This window comes from Stenella coeruleoalba, assembly GCF_951394435.1.
Source record: "Stenella coeruleoalba genome assembly, chromosome: 6".
In the NCBI taxonomy this organism is placed as follows: domain Eukaryota; kingdom Metazoa; phylum Chordata; class Mammalia; order Artiodactyla; family Delphinidae; genus Stenella; species Stenella coeruleoalba.
Genome location: NC_137151.1, coordinates 121,569,377 through 121,588,765, shown reverse-complemented (window position 1 = coordinate 121,588,765; position 19,389 = coordinate 121,569,377). Strand labels below are relative to the sequence as shown.

At 42.7% G+C, this 19,389-nt stretch overlaps 1 protein-coding gene and 1 pseudogene across 5 annotated transcripts in view; both read right to left on the bottom strand.

The window, feature by feature from the left end:
• LOC307188137 (UDP-glucuronosyltransferase 1A1-like) overlaps window positions 1-19,389 on the bottom strand; it is a gene marked incomplete at its 5' end in the record, with an annotated part of 68,156 nt that overhangs the window by 28,305 nt on the left and 20,462 nt on the right. The window contains one exon of one of the 4 annotated variants that reach the window (XM_079924887.1): window positions 16,608-17,763. The exons of the other annotated variants lie outside the window; for them this stretch is intronic. Within the exon in view, the coding sequence (XP_079781013.1) occupies window positions 16,608-17,471 (864 nt within the window). Of the gene's footprint in view, window positions 1-16,607; window positions 17,764-19,389 lie in introns of those variants that run through there. 4 annotated transcript variants of the gene reach the window in all.
• LOC307188034 (neuropilin and tolloid-like protein 2) lies at window positions 2,569-4,425 on the bottom strand (annotated as a pseudogene). Its single transcript has one exon. The product of its transcript is annotated as a neuropilin and tolloid-like protein 2 (transcript).

Genomic DNA, 19,389 nt, shown 5'->3' with positions numbered 1-19,389 from the left:
TGGCCGCTGATCCTGCACGTCCGGAGCCTGTGCTCCACAAAGGGAGAGGCCACAACAGTGAGAGGCCCGTGTACCGAAAAAAAAAAAAAGAAAGATAAAGAAGCCAAGCACAACTGGTAGAATCTGGACACGTAAGTAATAAAAACTGGGGATTATTTAAAGCGTTCATTTGGAAATATGAAAAGATGGTCGTATTCCCCACTGCTATTATTTCATTTTATTTTTTAAAAAGAACATGTTATTTATTTATTTTTACTATTTATTTTATTTATTTATTTTTGGCTGCATTGGGTCTTTGTTGCTGCGCGCGGGCTTTCTCTAGTTGCGGCGAGCAGGGGCTACCCTTCATTGTAGTGCGTGGGCTTCTCATTGTGGTGGCTTCTCTTGTTGCAGAGCACTGGCTGTAGGTGCATGGGCTTCAGTAGCTGTAGCAGGAGGGCTCAGTAGTTGTGGCTCATGGGCTCTAGAGCACAGGCTCAGTAGTTGTGGTGCACAGGCTTAGTTGCTCCGCAGCATGTGGGATCTTCCCGGACCAGGGATTGAACCCATGTCCCCTGCATTGGCAGGTGGATTCTTAACCACTGCCCAACCAGGGAAGCCCCCCACGGCTATTATTTTAAATAAAAATGTTGAGAATCACACACACACAAAAACAAACGGTACTGGCACAAAAACAGACACATAGATCAATGCAACAGAATATAGAGCAGAAATAAACCCACACTTATATGGGCAATTAATCTATGACAAAGGTGGTAAGAATATACAATGAGGGGAAGACAGCCTCTTCAGTAAATGGTGTTGGGAAAACACAACTACATACAAAAGATCAAACTGGATTACTCTCTCACACCATGCACAAAAATAAATTCAAAATAGATTAAAGACTTAAACGTAAGACCTGAAACCATAAAACTTCTAGAAGAAAACACAGGCAGTATGCTCTTTAACCTCAATATTAGTAAATTTTTTTGGATATGTCTCCTTAAGCAAGGGAAACAAAAGCAAAATAAACAAATGGGACTATATCAAACTAAAATCTTTTTTTTCATGTAATAATATATATTTTAATATCAGATTTGTGTAGTGATTTAGAACAATAAATATCACACAGTGAAAAATTTATCATAAACTAAACGCAACAACAAGAGGAAACAAATGCTTATGTACACATTACCAAGGTCTTTACAGTAAATTACAGTGTAGCGTTCCATCACAGCATATTTGCATACAAAGCTGCTAACGTGAACACTGAAAGAAGTCTGTCCTGTAGCTCTTTAATCTTGATTTAATAAAGTCTGTACAGTATCAAATAATATCAGAAGTCTAAATCAGAGTTTTTATCAGAGTTTTTATATCATGTTTATACATTATTGTTTATATACCATTAAAAAAATAAGGTCAAAAGTGCAGTTTTAAAAAAAGTAGAAATTGTTATTCTTGGTAAGAACTAGAAAAATGTATTATCCCAAATAAGAAGCAATCTAAAGGCTGATACAATTTCTTAGGCATTTTCCTTTAACTCTCGTACAACCTTGGTTACCATATCCTATAAGATAAACCAACACAAAGGGAGTGAGATCATCTTTTTATAAAGATAATAAAAGACACAGATCTAGTAATGAGAAACACAGGAAGTGAATATAATGATAGGCCTCCCCGAAATGCATTAAATGACTTTTTGCTCACAGGAGTGAATGGGCTATCACTGAACGTGATAAAACATGGGGAATTTCAAAGCATTTCTAAAAATTTTAATCGTTTTCAAGTTTTTAGGTATAACTGGCAATGGTGCATATATCCCAGGATTATGAAACTTTCTCGTATAATATAACTAAGACAAAATGTGCCTTAAAGGTGCTAAATCATATCACAGAAAATAAAGACTAAGGATCCAGTAATTCAAAGGCAGCAGTATAGAAACCAGTCAAGAAGAAGCAGATGGACAGAACACAACTCTGTGTCTTAATTGGCACTTACCACAGTAACTAGTTATATTTTGACAAATTCTAGAACAAATGCCTATATTGAAATACGTGTGATACATGAACCATTTATATAAGAAACTGAAAGGGTAAAATTACTGCCTTATAAAACAAATTAAATTTAGAGAAAAGAAAAAAATAAAAGGAATGTGAAGAAAAATCTTACTTTTAAACTTACTGTGGGATCAAAATATTGACAGAGCTGTGTCAATCAAGAGCAGTCTTCCTGCTGCTAAGACAGGCAGGCAGCTGAGCCTGGCGCACCACTACCCCTCCTCTCTCCAAATGCTACTGAGCAATAGAGGCTTAGTTTTTGGTTTTTACTGAATGGAGTAAGTTCCTTGGTTGAGTTAACATATATAGACTGCCTGAGATAATAAAAACTTCACCACTACATTAGATTAATGGGGATTGAAGGTCTTCCTAGTTCTCACAGGAGAAAAGGGTTGGCTGCTGAAGACAGTACGGGTGCTCTGTAGCACCCATACTTAATTAATGTGATTAATGTCACCTTCAGTAGAAGATTAAAAATCGATGGCTAGGGTGGGAGGGAGGGAGACACAAGAGGGAGGAGATATGGGGATACACGTATGTGTATAACTGATTCACTTTGTTATAAAGCAGAAACTAACACACCACTGTAAAGCAATTATACTCCAATAAAGATGTTAAAAAAAAATCGATGGCTGTGGATGCTTGTGCAGAATCTTCCCTCCCTCTGACAAATTTCACAGGGCATCTCCTCCATTACTCTGTCTTCTAGGGCCTGTTCAGGGCACTCATGTGCCTGCTTGAAAGTGTAGCTTCTCTTTTTGAAGATGCTATTAAATGTCTTCATTGGCTGCGGTTGTGCAGAACCATTTTGGAAGGGAAGTTCCATGCAACTCAGGTTGGTCCTGCTTTGCTTGATGCTGGGTGCCTGCAATCCACAGTGATGGTCGTGGATGCATGGCGACGCAGTGGAGGAGCGCCGCGCCTTCTGGTAGCTGTCCAGTTCCTCCGACAGGTCTGCAGATGTCTTCTTGTCTCTCGGTGAAAACAATTCATAATGAGGAGGATCAAACTCTTCGTGAAATCCAGTTTTATTAAAAGCAGTTTTGCAAGCCATGACCTTTTTTCAAGGCTGTTTCACTTGTACTTAAATAGAAATAATGAGAAGGACCAAGACAATCCCTGACGCAATGCCAACAACTGTTCCGTGAGTTTTAGTGATTTGTTCAAGCAGTCCTGCTTTTTTCTTTTCTTTACAATGATTTTCATCCCAAGGGTATGCACAGTTTTGAACCCCATTACAGATTAAAGAATTATTGATGCACATGTTGCTATGGCAAAAGAAAGTGCTGTCTGTGCAGGGAGGCTCCACAAAGGAAGTAAAAAGCATTCTGGGGCTTCCCTGGTGGCGCAGTGGTTGAGAGTCCGCCTGCCCATGCAGGGGACGCGGGTTCGTGCCCCGGTCCAGGAAGATCCCACATGCCGCGGAGCGGCTGGGCCCGTGAGCCATGGCCACTGAGCCTGCGCGTCCGGAGCCTGTGTTCCGCAACGGGAGAGGCCACAGCAGTGAGAGGCCCATGTACCGCAAAAAATAAAAAAAGAAAAAAAAAAGCATTCTGAACGTGCTAAGCCGACTACCTTCATCAGCCCACATTCGTATCACCTCAACTCCTGTTTTAAGCATTACGTCATGGGCCACAGTGCTGCAAAACTTGGCCTTCAGATTTTCAATAGAACTGCTCCCATCATAGACTGCAACGAAGTTTCTCTTGCATTCATTTGAGTGCTCCATTTGATAATCTAGGAACCTCAAATAAATCTTACCTTTTGGAGTAGCTTTAATCATCCACATGCAATCAACCGCTTGGCCGGGTTTTGTTTTCTCCCCTTGTTCTACCTGACTCCAACGTACTATTCCGTCAGCTCCTGACAATTCAAACTGGCCATCTCCTAGGTAAGTAAAGTCTGAATCTGGAATAAACGAATATTTTGCTAGAAATTCCAGTCCTTCACGTTCTTCATCGGAACTGAACTTAATCCACATGAATCTCCCTGTTGATCTAATTAATGGAGGGCTTTTCACACCACAGTCACGATCTACATGTGGAGAGAAACCAAACGGCCCGTCTCGAACTTCCAAGTGATCAAACCGACATTCAAATGATGGTTCTAATACAATAATGTTCATCAAAGGTCAGCTGTGTTTTTTGACGTGAAGCAGCTTCCAAAATGTAGATACATTCCTTGTTTGGTGGATATGAGTCAAGATAATCTGGTGAAGCAAAATGACCTCCATTGCTGGTTCGAACCCAAAGGCCACGCTGGGTTGCAGGCATGTGCTTGATTCCAATATTTTGTCCATCTTGAGTCTTTTGGGCCACAGCAATCCCTTCCACTGCAAGTATTGTTATTAACCACACAGGATGGAGCAGAGCTGCTCCAGGGCCATGATCCCGAGCTGCCCGGTGCTTCGCTGCGGGGCCGAGGAGGCGGCGGCGGCAGCCCCGCTCCATCCCCATCGCCCGCCACTAGGTTGCTCCCCAAGGGGTAGGGCTCAGGTCCTGCGGCCCGCCATGCCCGAGCCTCCCGGCGGGCTCTTGCGCTGCCCCAGCCCCGCGACGGGCGCCGCCGCTTGCTCCGCAGCGCTCAGTCCCATCGACCGCCTCGGAGCCGGGGAGCGCGGACCGGAGGGACCTGACCTGCGCCGTCAGCCTGCGGCTGCGGCACAAACCCCACCCAAGTTCAAACTAAAATTTTTTGAACAGCAAAGGAAATTAGTAACAAAAGGAAAAGGCCACTTACTGAATGGGTGAAGATATTTGCAAATGATGTACCTGATAAGGGGTTAATATCCAAAATACGGAAAGAAAACATACAAGTCAACAACGACAACAAATAACATGATTAAAAATCGGCAGAGGACTCAAATAGACATTTTTCCAGAGAAAACAGACAGATGGCCAATAGGCACATGAAAAAATTCTCAACATCATTAATCATCAAGGAAATGCAAATCAAAACCACAATAAGATTATCACTGCACACCTGTCAGAATGGCTATTATCAAAAAGACAATAAGTAACAAGTGTTGGTGAGGATGTAGAGAAAAGGGAACCCTCGTACACTATTGGTGGAAAAGTAAATTGGGGAAGCCACTATAGAAAACAACATGAAGGGTCCTCAAAAAATTAAAAATAGAAACCCCATATGATCCAGCATTTCTACTTCTGGGCACTTAACCAAAGAAAGGAAAACACCAATTACAAAATATATATGCATCCCTATGTTCACTGCGGCATTATTTACAATAGACAAGAATATTGGCTATTGCATATTACTCAGCCATAAAAAAGAATGGAATCTTGTTTTTGCGACAACATGAATGGACCTGGGGCTATTATGCTTAGTGAAATAAGTCAGATAGAGAAAGACAAATACTGTATGATTTCACTTACATGTGGAAAATAAAAGGCAAAGCAAATGAACAACATGAACAACTATAACAAAACAGAGAACTTCTGGGAAGATAGCGGAAGAGTAAGATGCGGAGATCACCTTTCTCCCCACAGATACACCAGAAATACATCTACACGTGGAACAACTCCTATAGAACACCTACTGAATGCTGGCAGATAGACCTCAGACCTCCCAAAGGCAAGAAACCCAAACCCGCCACGTACCTGGGTAGGGAAAAAGAAAAAAGAATAAACAGAGACAAAAGGATAGGGACGGGACCTGCACAAGTGGGAGGGAGCTGTGAAGGAGGAAAGGTTTCCACACACTAGGACCCCCTTCGCGGGCGGAGACTGCGGGTGGCGGAGGAGGGAAGCTTCGGAGCCGCGGAGGAGAGCACAGCAACAGGGGTGCGGAGGGCAAAGCGGAGAGATTCACGCACAGAGGATGGGTGCCGACCGGCACTCACCAGCCCGAGAGGCTTGTCTACTCCCCCGCCAGGGCGGGCGGGGTTGGGAGCTGAGGCTCGGGCTTCGGTCTGAGAGTAGGGAGAGGACTGGGGTTGGCGGTGTGAACACAGCCTGCAGGGGGTTAGTGCGCCACGGCTAGCCGGGAGGGAGTCCGGGGAGAAGTCTGGAGCTGCCGAAGAGGCAAGAGACTTCTTACCTCTTTGTTTCCTGGTGCGCGAGGAGAAGGGATTAAGAGCTCCAGAGACGCGCGCGAGCCGCGGCTATCAGCGCGGACCCCAGAGACGGGCATGAGACGCTAAGGCTGCTGCTGCCGCCACCAAGAAGCCTGTGTGCGAGTACAGGTCACTATCCACACCCCTCTTCCGCGGAGCCTGTGCAGCCCGCCACTGCCAGGGTCCTGGGATCCAGGGACAACTCCCCCAGGAGAACGCATGGCGTGCTTCAGGCTGGTGCAACGTCACGCCGGCCTCTGCCGCCGCAGGCCCGCCCCGCACTCCGTGCCCCTCCCTCCCCGCGGCCTGAGTGAGCCAGAGCCCCGAATCGAATCAGCGGCTCCTTTAACCCCGTCCTGTCTGAGCAAAGAACAGATGCCCTCCGGCGACCTACACGCAGAGGCCGGGCCAAATCCAAAGCTGAGCCCCTGGGAGCTGTGCGAACAAAGAAGAGAAAGGGAAATCTCTCCCAGCAGCCTCAGAAGCAGCGGATTAAAGCTCCATGATCTACTTGATGTACCCTGCATCTGTGGAACACCTGAATAGACAACGAGTCATCCCAAATTAAGGAGGTGGACTTTGAGAGCAAGATTTATGAGTTTTTCCCCTTTTCCTCTTTTTGATGAAAGGCTCTTGGTGCTGCAGCCAGGAGTCAGTGCTGTGCCTCTGAGTGGGAGAGCCAACTTCAGGACACTGGTCCACAAGAGACCTCCCAGCTCCACGTAGTATCAAATGGCAAAAATCTCCCAGAGATCTCCATCTCAACACCAGCACCCAGCTTCACTCAACGACCAGCAAGCTACAGTGCTGGACATCCTATGCCAAACAACTAGCAAGACAGGAACACAACCCCACCCACTAGCAGAGAGGCTGCCCAAAATCATAACAAGTCCACAGACACCCCAAAACACACCACCAGACGTGGACCTGCCCACCAGAAAGACAAGATCCAGCCTCATCCACCAGAACACAGGCACTAGTTCCCTCCACCAGGAAGCCTACACAATCCACTGAACCAACCTTAGCCACTGGGGACAGACGCCAAAAACAACGGGAACTATGAACCTGCAGCCTGCAAAAAGGAGACCCCAAACACAGTAAGGTAAGCAAAATGAGAAGACAGAAAAACACACAGCAGATGAAGCAGCAAGATAAAAACCCACCAGACCTAACAAATGAAGAGGAAATAGGCAGTCTACCTGAAAAAGAATTCAGAATACTGATAGTAAAGATGATCCAAAATCTTGGAAATAGAATAGAGAAAATGCAAGAAACATTTAACAAGGACCTAGAAGAACTAAAGTTGAAACAAACAATGATGAACAACACAATAAATGAAATTAAAAATACTCTAGATGGGATCAATAGCAGAATAACTGAGGCAGAAGAACGGATAAGTGACCTGGAAGATAAAATAGTGGAAATAACTACTGCAGAGCAGAATAAAGAAAAAAGAATGAAAAGAACTGAGGACAGTCTCAGAGACCTCTGGGACAACATTAAACGCACCAACATTCGAATTATAGGGGTTCCAGAAGAAGAAGAGAAAAAGAAAGGGACTGAGAAAATATTTGAAGAGATTATAGTAGAAAACTTCCCTAATATGGGAAAGGAAATAGTTAATCAAGTCCAGGAAGCACAGAGAGTCCCATACAGGATAAATCCAAGGAGAAATACGCCAAGACACATATTAATCAAACTGTCAAAAATTAAATACAGGGCTTCCCTGGTGGCGCAGTGGTTGGGAGTCTGCCTGCCGATGCAGGGGACACGGGTTCATGCCCCGGTCTGGGAGGATCCCGCATGCCGCGGGGCGGCTAGGCCCGTGAGCCATGGCCGCTGAGTCTGTGCGTCCGGAGCCTGTGCTCCGCAGCGGGAGAGGCCACGGCGGTGAGAGGCCCGCGTAACGCAAAAAAAAAAAAAAAAAAAAAAAAAAAAAAAATTAAATACAAAGAAAACATATTAAAAGCAGCAAGGGAAAAACAACAAATAACACACAAGGGAATCCCCATAAGGTTAACAGCTGATCTTTCAGCAGAAACTCTGCAAGCCAGGAGGGACTGGCAGGACATACTTAAAGTGATGAAGGAGAAAAACCTGCAACCAAGATTACTCTACCCAGCAAGGACCTCATTCAGATTTGATGGAGAAATTAAAACCTTTACAGACAAGCAAAAGCTGAGAGAGTTCAGCACCACCAAACCAGCTTTACAACAACTGCTAAAGGAACTTGTCTAGGCAAGAAACACAAGATAAGGAAAAGACCTACAATAATGAACCCAAAACAATTAAGAAAATGGGAATAGGAACATACATATCGATAATTACCTTAAATGTAAATGGACTAAATGCTCCCACCAAAAGACACAGATTGGCTGAATGGATACAAAAACAAGACCCATATATTTGCTGTCTACAAAGGACCCACTTCAGATCTAGAGACACATACAGACTGAAAGTAAGGGGATGGAAAAAGATATTTCATGCAAATGGAAACCAAAAGAAACCTGGAGTAGCAATTCTCATATTAGACAAAATAGACTTTAAAATAAAGACTATTAGAAGAGACAAAGAAGGACTCTACATAATGATCACGGGATCAATCCAAGAAGAAGATAGAACAATTGTAAATATTTATGCACCCAACATAGGAGCACCTCAATACATAAGGTAAATACTAACAGCCATAAAAGGGGAAATCGACAGTAACACATTCATAGTAGGGGACTTTAACACCCCACTTTCACCAATGGACAGATCATCCAAAATGAAAATAAATAAGGAAACATAAGCTTTAAATGATACATTAAACAAGATGGACTTAATTGATATTTATAGGACATTCCATCCAAAAACAACAGAATACACATTTTTCTCAAGTGCTCATGGAACATTCTCCAGGATAGATCATATCTTGGGTCACAAATCAAGCCTTGGTAAATTTAAGAAAATTGAAATTGTATCAAGTATCTTTTCTGATCACAGCACTATGAGACTAGATATCAATTACAGGAAAAGATCTGTAAAAAATACAAACACACGGAGGCTAAACAATACACTACTTAATAACGAAGTGATCACTGAAGAAGTCAAAGAGGAAATCAAAAAATACCTAGAAACAAATGACAATGGAGACACGACGACCCAAAATCTATGGGATGCAGCAAAAGTAGCTCTAAGAGGGAAGTTTATAGCAATACAATCCTACCTTAAGAAACAGGAAACATCTCGAATAAACAACCTAACCTTGCACCTAAAGCAATTAGAGAAAGAAGAACAAAAAAACCCCAAAGCTAGCAGAAGAAAAGAAATCATAAAAATCAGATCAGAAATAAATGAAAAAGAAATGAAGCAAACGATAGCAAAGATCAATAAAACTAAAAGCTGGTTCTTTGAGAAGATAAACAAAATTGATAAACCATTAGCCAGACTCATCAAGAAAAAAAGGGAGAAGACTCAAATCAATAGAATTAGAAATGAAAAAGGAGAAGTAACAACGGACACTGCAGAAATACAAAAGATCATGAGAGATTACTACAAGCAAATCTATGCCAATAAAATGGACAACCTGGAAGAAATGGACAAATTCTTAGAAATGCACAACCTGCCAAGACTGAATCAGGAAGAAATAGAAAATATGAACAGACCAATCACAAGCACTGAAATTGAAACTGTGATTAAAAATCTTCCAACAAACAAAAGCCCAGGACCAGATGGCTTCACAGGCAAATTCTATCAAACGTTTAGAGAAGAGTTACACCTATCCTTCTCAAACTCTTCCAAAATATAGCAGAGGGAGGAACACTCCCAAACGAGGCCACCATCACCCTGATACCAAAACCAGACAAGGATGTCACAAAGACAGAAAACTACAGGCCAATATCACTGATGAAAATAGATGCAAAAATCTTCAACAAAATACTAGTAAACAGAATCCAACAGCACATTAAACGGATCATACACCATGATCAAGTGGGGCTTATTCCAGGAATGCAAGGATTCTTCAATATATGCAAATCAATCAACATGATACACCATATTAACAAATTGAAGGAGAAAAACCATATGATCATCTCAATAGATGCAGAGAAAGCTTTCGACAAAATTCAACACCCATTTATGATAAAAACCCTGCAGAAAGTAGGCATAGAGGGAACTTTCCTCAACATAATAAAGGCCATATATGACAGACCCACAGCCAACATCGTCCTCAATGGTGAAAAACTGAAAGCATTTCCACTAAGATCAGGAACAAGACAAGGTTGCCCACTCTCACCACTCTTATTCAACATAGTTTTGGAAGTTTTAGCCACAGCAATCAGAGAAGAAAAGGAAATAAAAGGAATCCAAATTGCAAAAGAGGAAGTAAAGCTGTCACTGTTTGCAGATGACATGATACTATACATAGAGAATCCTAAAGATGCTACCAGAAAACTACTAGAGCTAATCAATGAATTTGGTAAAGTGGCAGGATACAAAATTAATGCACAGAAATCTCTGGCATTCCTATACACTAATGATGAAAAATCTGAAAGTGAAATCAAGAAAACACTCCCATTTACCATTGCAACAAAAAGAATAAAATATCTAGGAATAAACCTACCTAAGGAGACAAAAGACCTGTATGCAGAAAATTATAAGACACTGATGAGAGAAATTAAAGATGATACAAATAGATGGAGAGATATACCATGTTCTTGGATTGGAAGAATCAACATTGTGAAAATGACTCTACTACCCAAAGCAATCTACAGATTCAATGCAATCCCTATCAAACTACCACTGGCATTTTTCACAGAACTAGAACAAAAAATTTCACAATTTGTATGGAAACACAAAAGACCCCGAATAGCCAAGGAAATCTTGAGAACGAAAAATGGAGCTGGAGGAATCAGGCTCCCTGACTTCAGACTATACTACAAAGCTACAGTAATCAAGACGGTATGGTACTGGCACAAAAACAGAAATATAGATCAATAGAACAGGATAGAAAGCCCAGAGATAAACCCACGCACATATGGTCACCTTATCTTTGATAAAGGAGGCAGGAATATACAGTGGAGAAAGGACAGCCTCTTCAATAAGTGGTGCTGGGAAAACTGGACAGGTACATGTAAAAGTATGAGATTAGATCACTCCCTAACACCATACACAAAAATAAGCTCAAAATGGATTAAAGACCTAAATGTAAGGCCAGAAACTATCAAACTCTTAGAGGAAAACATAGGCAGGACACTCTATGATATCAATCACAGCAAGATCCTTTTTGACCCACGTCCTAGAGAAATGGAAATAAAAACAAAAATAAACAAATGGGACCTAATGAAACTTCAAAGCTTTTGCACAGCAAAAGAAACCATATACGAGACCAAAAGACAACCCTCAGAGTGGGAGAAAATATTAAATATAAAATATAAATAAAATATAAAATATTAAAATATAAGCTCATGCAGCTTAATAACAAAAAAACAAACAACCCAATCCAAAAATGGGCAGAAGACCTAAATAGACATTTCTCCAAAGAAGATATACAGACTGCCAACAGACACATGAAAGAATGCTCGACATCACTAATCATTAGAGAAATGCAAATCAAAACTACAATGAGATATCATCTCACACCAGTCAGAATGGCCATCATCAAAAAATCTAGAAACAATAAATGCTGGAGAGGATGTGTAGTAAAGGGAACCCTCTTGCACTGTTGGTGGGAATGTAAATTGATACAGCCACTGTGGAGAACAGTATAGAGGTTCCTTAAAAAACTAAAAATAGAACTACCATATGACCCAGCAGCCCCACTACTGGGCATATACCCTGAGAAAACCATAATTCAAAAAGAGTCATGGGTCTTCCCTGGTGGCGCAGTGGTTGAGAGTTCGCCTGCCGATGCAGGGGACACAGGTTCGTGCACTGGTCCGGGAAGATCCCATATGCCACGGAGCGGCTGGGCCCGTGAGCCATGGCCGCTGAGCCTGTGCCTCCAGAGCCTGTGCTCCACAACGGGAGAGGCCACAATGGTGAGAGGCCCGCGTACAGCAAAAAAAAAAAAAAAAAAAGTCATGTACCATAATGTTCATTGCAGCTCTGTTTACAATAGCCAGGAGATGGAAACAACCTAAGTGTCCATCATCAGATGAATGGATAAAGAAGATGTGGCACATATATACAATGGAATATTACTCAGCCATAAAAAGAAACGAAATTGAGCTATTTGTAATGAGGTGGATAGACCTAGAGTCTGTCATACAGAGTGAAGTAAGTCAGAAAGAGAGAGACAAATACCGTATGCTAACACATATATATGGAATTTAAGAAAAAAAAATGTCATGAAGAACCTAGGGGTAAAACAGGAATAAAGACACAGACCTACTAGAGAATGTACTTGAGGATATGGGGAGGGGGAAGGGTAAGCTATGACAAAGTGAGAGAGAGGCATGGACATATATACACCACCAAACGTAAGGTAGATAGCTAGTGGGAAGCAACCGCATAGCACAGGGAGATCAGCTCGGTGCTTTGTGACCGCCTAGAGGGGTGGGATAGGGAGGGTGGGAGGGAGGGAGACGCAAGAGGGAAGAGATATGGGAACATATGTGTATATATATAACTGATTCATTTTGTTGTAAAGCAGAAACTAACACACCATTGTAAAGCAATTATACTCCAATAAAGATGTTTAAAAAAAAAAAACAGAAACAGACTCATAGATACAGAGAACAAACAGGTAGTTGATAGAGTGGAGAGGAGTACGGAAAGATGAGAAATGGGTGGGAGGGATTAAGATACAAACTTCAGTTGCAAAATATATGTTACAGGTAAGAAATTAGAGTGTGAGAAATACTGTCAACAGTTACGTAATATCTTTCTACGGTGAATATCATAGCCTGATTTACTGTAGTGATTATTTTGAAGTGTATGGAAGTACTGAATCACTATGTAGTGTGATAGGAGCTAACATAGTGCTGTAGGTCAATTATACTTCAAAAACAAACAAACAAGCTTATAGAAATAGAAATTCAATTTGTGGCCACCAGAAGCGTGGAATGGGGGGAGGGGGAATTGGATGAAGGCGGTCAAAGGGTACAAACTTCCAGTTGTAAGAGAAATAAGTGCTAGGGATGTAATGTACAACATGGTAAAGATAATTAGCACTGCTCTATGTTATCTATGAAAGTCGCTGAGAGTAAATTCTAAGAGTTCTCATCCTAAGGAAAAAAAAATTTTCTTTTACTTTAATTTTGTATCCATATGCGATGATGGGTGATCACTAAACTTACTGTGGTAAGCGTCTCATGATCTAGGTAAGTCAATCACTATGCTGTCCACCTTAAGCTTATACAGTGCTGCATGTCAATTATATCTCAATAAAACTGGAAGAAACAATGGCAAATGAGTACCTGAAAAAATTTTTATATTGAGTATATGTTTAATGGATCATGTTTTTGATATATTTGATTCAATAAAATATATTACTAAAATTAATTTTAACACTCATTTTGCTTTTTTTAATATGTCTACTAAAAAGCCTTTAATTACATATGTGGCTTGCAGTATATTTCTATTGGATAATTCTGTACTAGACCATAAAGAAAACCTATTAAGAAATTTTTTAAAGCAGTGACCCCACAAGAAGCATTCTCTGATTATAATTCAAAATCATTAGAGAAAAATAAGAGAATGATGGCTACAAAACATCTTAACTATATGGGAATTAAGAAACAGCCTTGTTAAAAAAAATAGATAGCCACGGACTCAAAGAGGAAATCAATAATGTAAATTTAAGAGAAAGAAAATGAGAGCAATTTATACCAAAATCTAAGGATTCAAGAAAACGTTTTATGTATGACCTTCAATTCTTCATTATTAAGAAAACATAAAGGAACTTAATGCTTACCTAAGGAAATGAGAAAAACAGCTATAACATAAATCAAGGGATACAAGGATGATAGCATTAATAAAAACAATAAGCTGCGATTAATGAAATAGAAAACAAAAATAGTAAAAAGAATAAGCAAATCCAAAAGTTATTTCTTTGAGAAGACCAATAATATAATTCAACCCATCATAAACTTTAAGAAGAAAAGGAACAAAAATATTAAAACTTTAGACTTTAGTCTTTCATATTTTGAGAAGAATTTCCATAAACATTTAAAGGAGTCACATCTAAGGGTAAACCAAGCCAAATAAATAAGAATGACAAAATCTCAAAGTAAAACAAAAGCTAGTGGAACAAAAAAGATAATGCTGTGCTTACAATGTACAAAACTTGAGAATTTCAGTGTAGATGATCTTTCATGTACCAAATAAACTGGCACAAACGTATCTACGTGCCGCCAGATGACATACCTTGGCTTGCTTGGCACCTTTTAAATAATGATAATAGATAACATTTGTGTGCTCTCTGTGACAGTATTAAGGTCAGAATGGTTAGGTCACCCACCCAAGGTCATTCAGCTATAAAATGGTAGTGAGGATTTGAACCAATGCAGTCTACTCTAGAGAATATATTCACACAGAAAAAGTAAAAAGAAAAGAGCGGCAATTGTTTTTTAAAATGCCTCCCTACTTTCCCTTTTTACAAATCTAATATATACATACATATTTTATAACTGGTCAAATGCATTGCATATAGGAAGAAAAAACCAGTAGAATAGATCCTTTATGGTGTGAGCAAAAAAGAAAAATGAAGTTAGAGTCCTGTGCAATAACATATACTACATTAATAAAAAGAGATACAAAAGTAAGAATACAAAAACTATAAGAGATCTAAAGTCACGGAAGTTAATATAAATTCAGTGACTATTACATAAAAGGGCAAAAAGGATGGCTAACTCAGTGGATTAAGGAACAAATCTGGCCCCCAAGAGTCCTATTTCAATTAAACTCAAATATTCAGGTTTAACCTAAGAAGACTCTGAAAGGATGAGGAAAGCAGTAGTTCCTGTCATGGAAACTTGGGGTGGGGTGGCTTGGGCCGGGGTAGGTTTGGTGATGTGGTCAGCCCCTCCTAACAAACCCTTCCTCTTTGAGACTCATTTCTCAGCATCACTGTCCCCACCTTCACTGAGTTTATAGGCTCAGTTTTATCTCCTCTCTAGCCCCTGCCACTATCCTTTGATGCCCTCAGTGTCCCAAGCAGAAGACCTATCTGACATGCCATCAAACTCTGGTTCATCCCCACATTTTACTCCAGACACCAACTCCTGGTCAGAAGACTTCTCATCAGCACAGCTCCATCTCTGAAAAGTTGGACTCAATTATTTCTTTCTCTGATCACAGAGACCCCAACTTCTCTCTCTGGCATTGTCTCACTTCCACTTAATTTTTCGACCTCTCTGAAACTTCTGCTTCCTTTTGGTGTTTAGGTCTCCTGTGACCACACCTCCGTCCATTCCAAGACAAAACCACTAAGAACTATCAGGTCAACCAATGTAATTGGGACTTCCCTGGTGGAGCAGTGGTTAAGAATCCGCCTGCCAGTGCAGGGGACACGGGTTCGAGCCCTGGTCTGGGAAGATCCCATATGCCACGGAGCAACCAAGCCCATGCACCACAACTACTGAGCCTGCGCTCTAGAGCCCGCGAGCCACAACTACTGAGCCCGTGTGCCACAACTACTAAAACCCACGCACCTAGAGCCTGTGCTCCGCAACAAGAGAAGCCACCACAATGAGAAGCCCGCGCACCGCAACGAGGAGTAGCCCCCACTTGCCGCAACTAGAGAAAGCCCGTGTGCAGCAACAAAGACCCAATGCAGCCAAAAATAAACAAATTAATTAATTAAGTTAAACAACAACAACAACAACAAACAAAGCCAGGCTTGTAAAAAAAAAAGAAGTGTTTAAAAAAAATTTTTAAACAAATGTAATTTGCCAGTTCTTTCATCCTTCTTGAACACCCTCAAGCAAAAACCCCTGATGGATGGATTCACAGCTCAAGTTCTCTGCTCCTACTCAGCTGGAGAAAATTGCACAACTGTTACGAACATGCCTTTACTAAAGGGTGATCACGGTTGAATCACACCATTGCTTGTCAATCCTATTATGGACCCTCACCGCTTCCTCTCATTCCTCTCAAGGACCATCGCAAACCTTTACTGCACTACTGGAGGCACTTTAACAATTTATCTCACCAAAGACTGTTAGAAGGAGAATGAGAGGTGGAAATCTTTTTTTTTTTTTTTTTTTTTTTTTTTTGCGGGCCTCTCACTGTTGTGGCCTCTCCCATTGCGGAGCACAGGCTCCGGACGCACAGGCTTAGCGGCCATGGCTCACGGGCCCAGCCGCTCCGCGGCACGTGGGATCTTCCCGGACCGGGGCACGAACCCGCGTCCCCCGCATCGTCAGGCGGACTCTCGATCACTGCGCCACCAGGGAAGCCCGGTGGAAATCTTTAAAAAGATCAGTAGATAAATAAGCACCTGGAAGTAAGTTGTTTTTTAAAATAATAGGCTCCACTTGGAACATTGATTGAATAAAAGCACCAATACAGACCCGAGATAATGGTTTCCTGTTGGCACAGTTGATACCCCCAATGAAGACCATGTTGGGCATGATTGGCCGGGGGTAGTCCATCACAAAGTCTCCTCTGAACAGCCAAATGGATGCAGAGTCAAAAATTTCCACCAGCGACACCTCTCTGTGAAGAAGCTCAGAGGCCATACGTGCATAAGGAGTAAAAGAAAGTTCGCAAATGTACTTGAAGCTCAAAGGGTAGAGCAGGTTCTTGACCCTTTGGAAGAATGTCATGTGGTCTGAATTCATTGTTAGTAAACTAGGAACATACGAAAAAGGCTTTGGGCACGCTGTGCCCTCAGTATCTAAGTTACATGGAATGGAACGCAAAAAAAACACAGCTGGAATCGACAGGTACTTAGCCAGCACCGCTCCGCAGGGGTAAACGGGGTCCGTTAAAACCACATCAAAGGAACTGGCATTCAGGTGCCTGATCAGGTCCCTGTTATACAATAGTTCCTCACAAGACCTTTGAAAGACCAAAGACACATTTTTCAAAGAGGCCATAGTTTCCAAAAACAGTGTTAGAAAATGTATTCTTTCAAGAAACAGATGAGTCATGCCTGTCACGATGTAATCAAATTCATCCTGGGTGTATGGGACAGCATAGGTTCTCATGGTGAAAAAGTCCTCTGCCTTGATGTGCATATTCACCTCGGGAGAAACGACCACTGCTTCGTGACCTCTGGCATGGAGCTCCCGCACGGCCTCCCGCATGCTGAGCCAGTGGCTGCCCTCCATGGGGACCACCAGCACCTTCCCAGCCTCGGCCCATCGCCCGACGCACAGGCAGAGCAAGAGGCCAGGGAGCAACTGCCAGGGAAGCTGCAGCCCCAGGGACATCTCTGCAGAAGCCCAAAGCAGCTGACTTTCCGTTCAGGCTGTGCCGCCTGCATTTGTTTTCTTTATCTTATCATCAGGCCTCTTAAGCAAAATGGCATGTAATTGGAAGGCAGTGCTCCCTCATTACATTAATCATTACAGAATAAGTCTATCCCTGTGTTTCATAACCTCTGCTTTCATCTAGGGAAAGACCACTCCCCCTTATCTTGGAAAAACTCATCTGACTCTGCTGCTCCCTCTGGGGAGCATTCTAGTTCACTCTCTTGTTTTTCATCCAATGCCCAAAGCAAGGCTGTGCCTGCGCATTCCCTTCGATCACCTCCTATTTCTCTGTTAACCATGTTCTATGGGGCTGTGACTGAGCTCTGCGGGGTCACCTATGCCCTAGTCCCAGCCAGAACCTCTCTGCTGGGTGTGACCTTATTTGATAACTCTTTCAACTCTTTGCCCCAATCATGGGTGAACACAGAGCACATCCAGGAAAATATATAACATTGCCAAGACGGCTTTCTCTCAGCGGCGAGGGGATGCCAGCTGTCCGTTTTGTTCCCGTTCCACATGGGGACACCTCTTGCAACGTTCAGGGCAGAGTCTATTCAAGTGGCTGTCAGCTATGGAAATATCTGGAGGGATTCCGGAGGAAGGACAGCAGAAGCGTTGGTTGAGAATTCTGTGTCCACCTCATGGAATAAGGGTTGCCGTTATCTAAGGCGTCAATGGACAAGGCAACCCTTAGCAATGACAGAGTGGAGTCAGAGAGCGCCGTCCCCTGGCCTCGGAGCAGGCTCTCTGAATTCCTCTTCTGATGCTGCGGGCTCCAGTCTTCTGCTACTCTGTTTAGGGACTGGGGTGTACATTAATCTGGGCCTTTGTTACAACTTATAGTTTATGTTCAGATTCTGCTCCAAGGTCATTTACAGTCCTAAGTCCTGATGAGGACACATTCCTCCAGAACAGAGGGGCTCCATAATCTGTGGGACCTTCTGAGGTGGGGCCCATGAGTCCGGCCCTGCTACAGAGACTGATGCCCACACGTGCTCAGCAAGATACGGACATCTCCGTGTCCCGTCCGCCCTGGGGATGGTGCGGGAGGGCTCCTTGGGCTGCCCAGCTCTCTCTCTCTCTCACTGAGCACGCTCTTCTGCACCCATGGCTTCTGCCATAGCGATATCCTGTCCCAGGCCGCAGGACCGGCCAGGCTGAGGCTTCCCTTTCGGAGAAAGTTACCCCCATTAGGGATCCACCACTGAGCAACACGTTGCACACCAAGACGCCTCCTGTGTCATACCAGCTGCCACTGTGCAGGGAGCGTTTGCTTTAACCATCCTTGGAGGCTGTGAGTCCAGGGTCCTGCTTCTCTTATTTCCCCTCCAACAGCAACATCTATGCTCTCTCTTTCTGGATCCTCTTTCCGTCCCAGCCACATAACTGCATGTTTTCCCCAAGGCTCAGTTTCTGTCCTCTACTCCCAGGTTAAATCCCGTCGTTTCTGTCCCCCATTCATTTCCACAAACAGCCATGCAGAATTTCTTGAGAGTGTAGGATCAAGGCTGCTCACGTGCTACTTTCAGGGTATAAGGATATGCTAGGGAAGGGAGCAGGGCCGCTGGGAGGGTGGGACTTCAAGTCTGTTTTTGCTGCTGCAGCTGCTGTCAGTGTTGTTAGCAAGAGAAGCTGCTGTTTGGGTTTCCAGCCACCAGGGAATCTAGCGACACCCTATCTGGTGGCAGAAGCAGCAAGTTAGGAGAGTTGTATCCCCTTCATTTGCTAAGAACTCAGTAGTCCCTGTTACTGGTCTGGCTCTAACTGCAATGGACACCTGTCAGTGAGTATCCAGGGCAACATTCTGGCTTTCCTCACTGTGATCAGCTGCCGTGCTTTGCCACTCAACCTAATACAGATGCTATAAGCCAAGTAA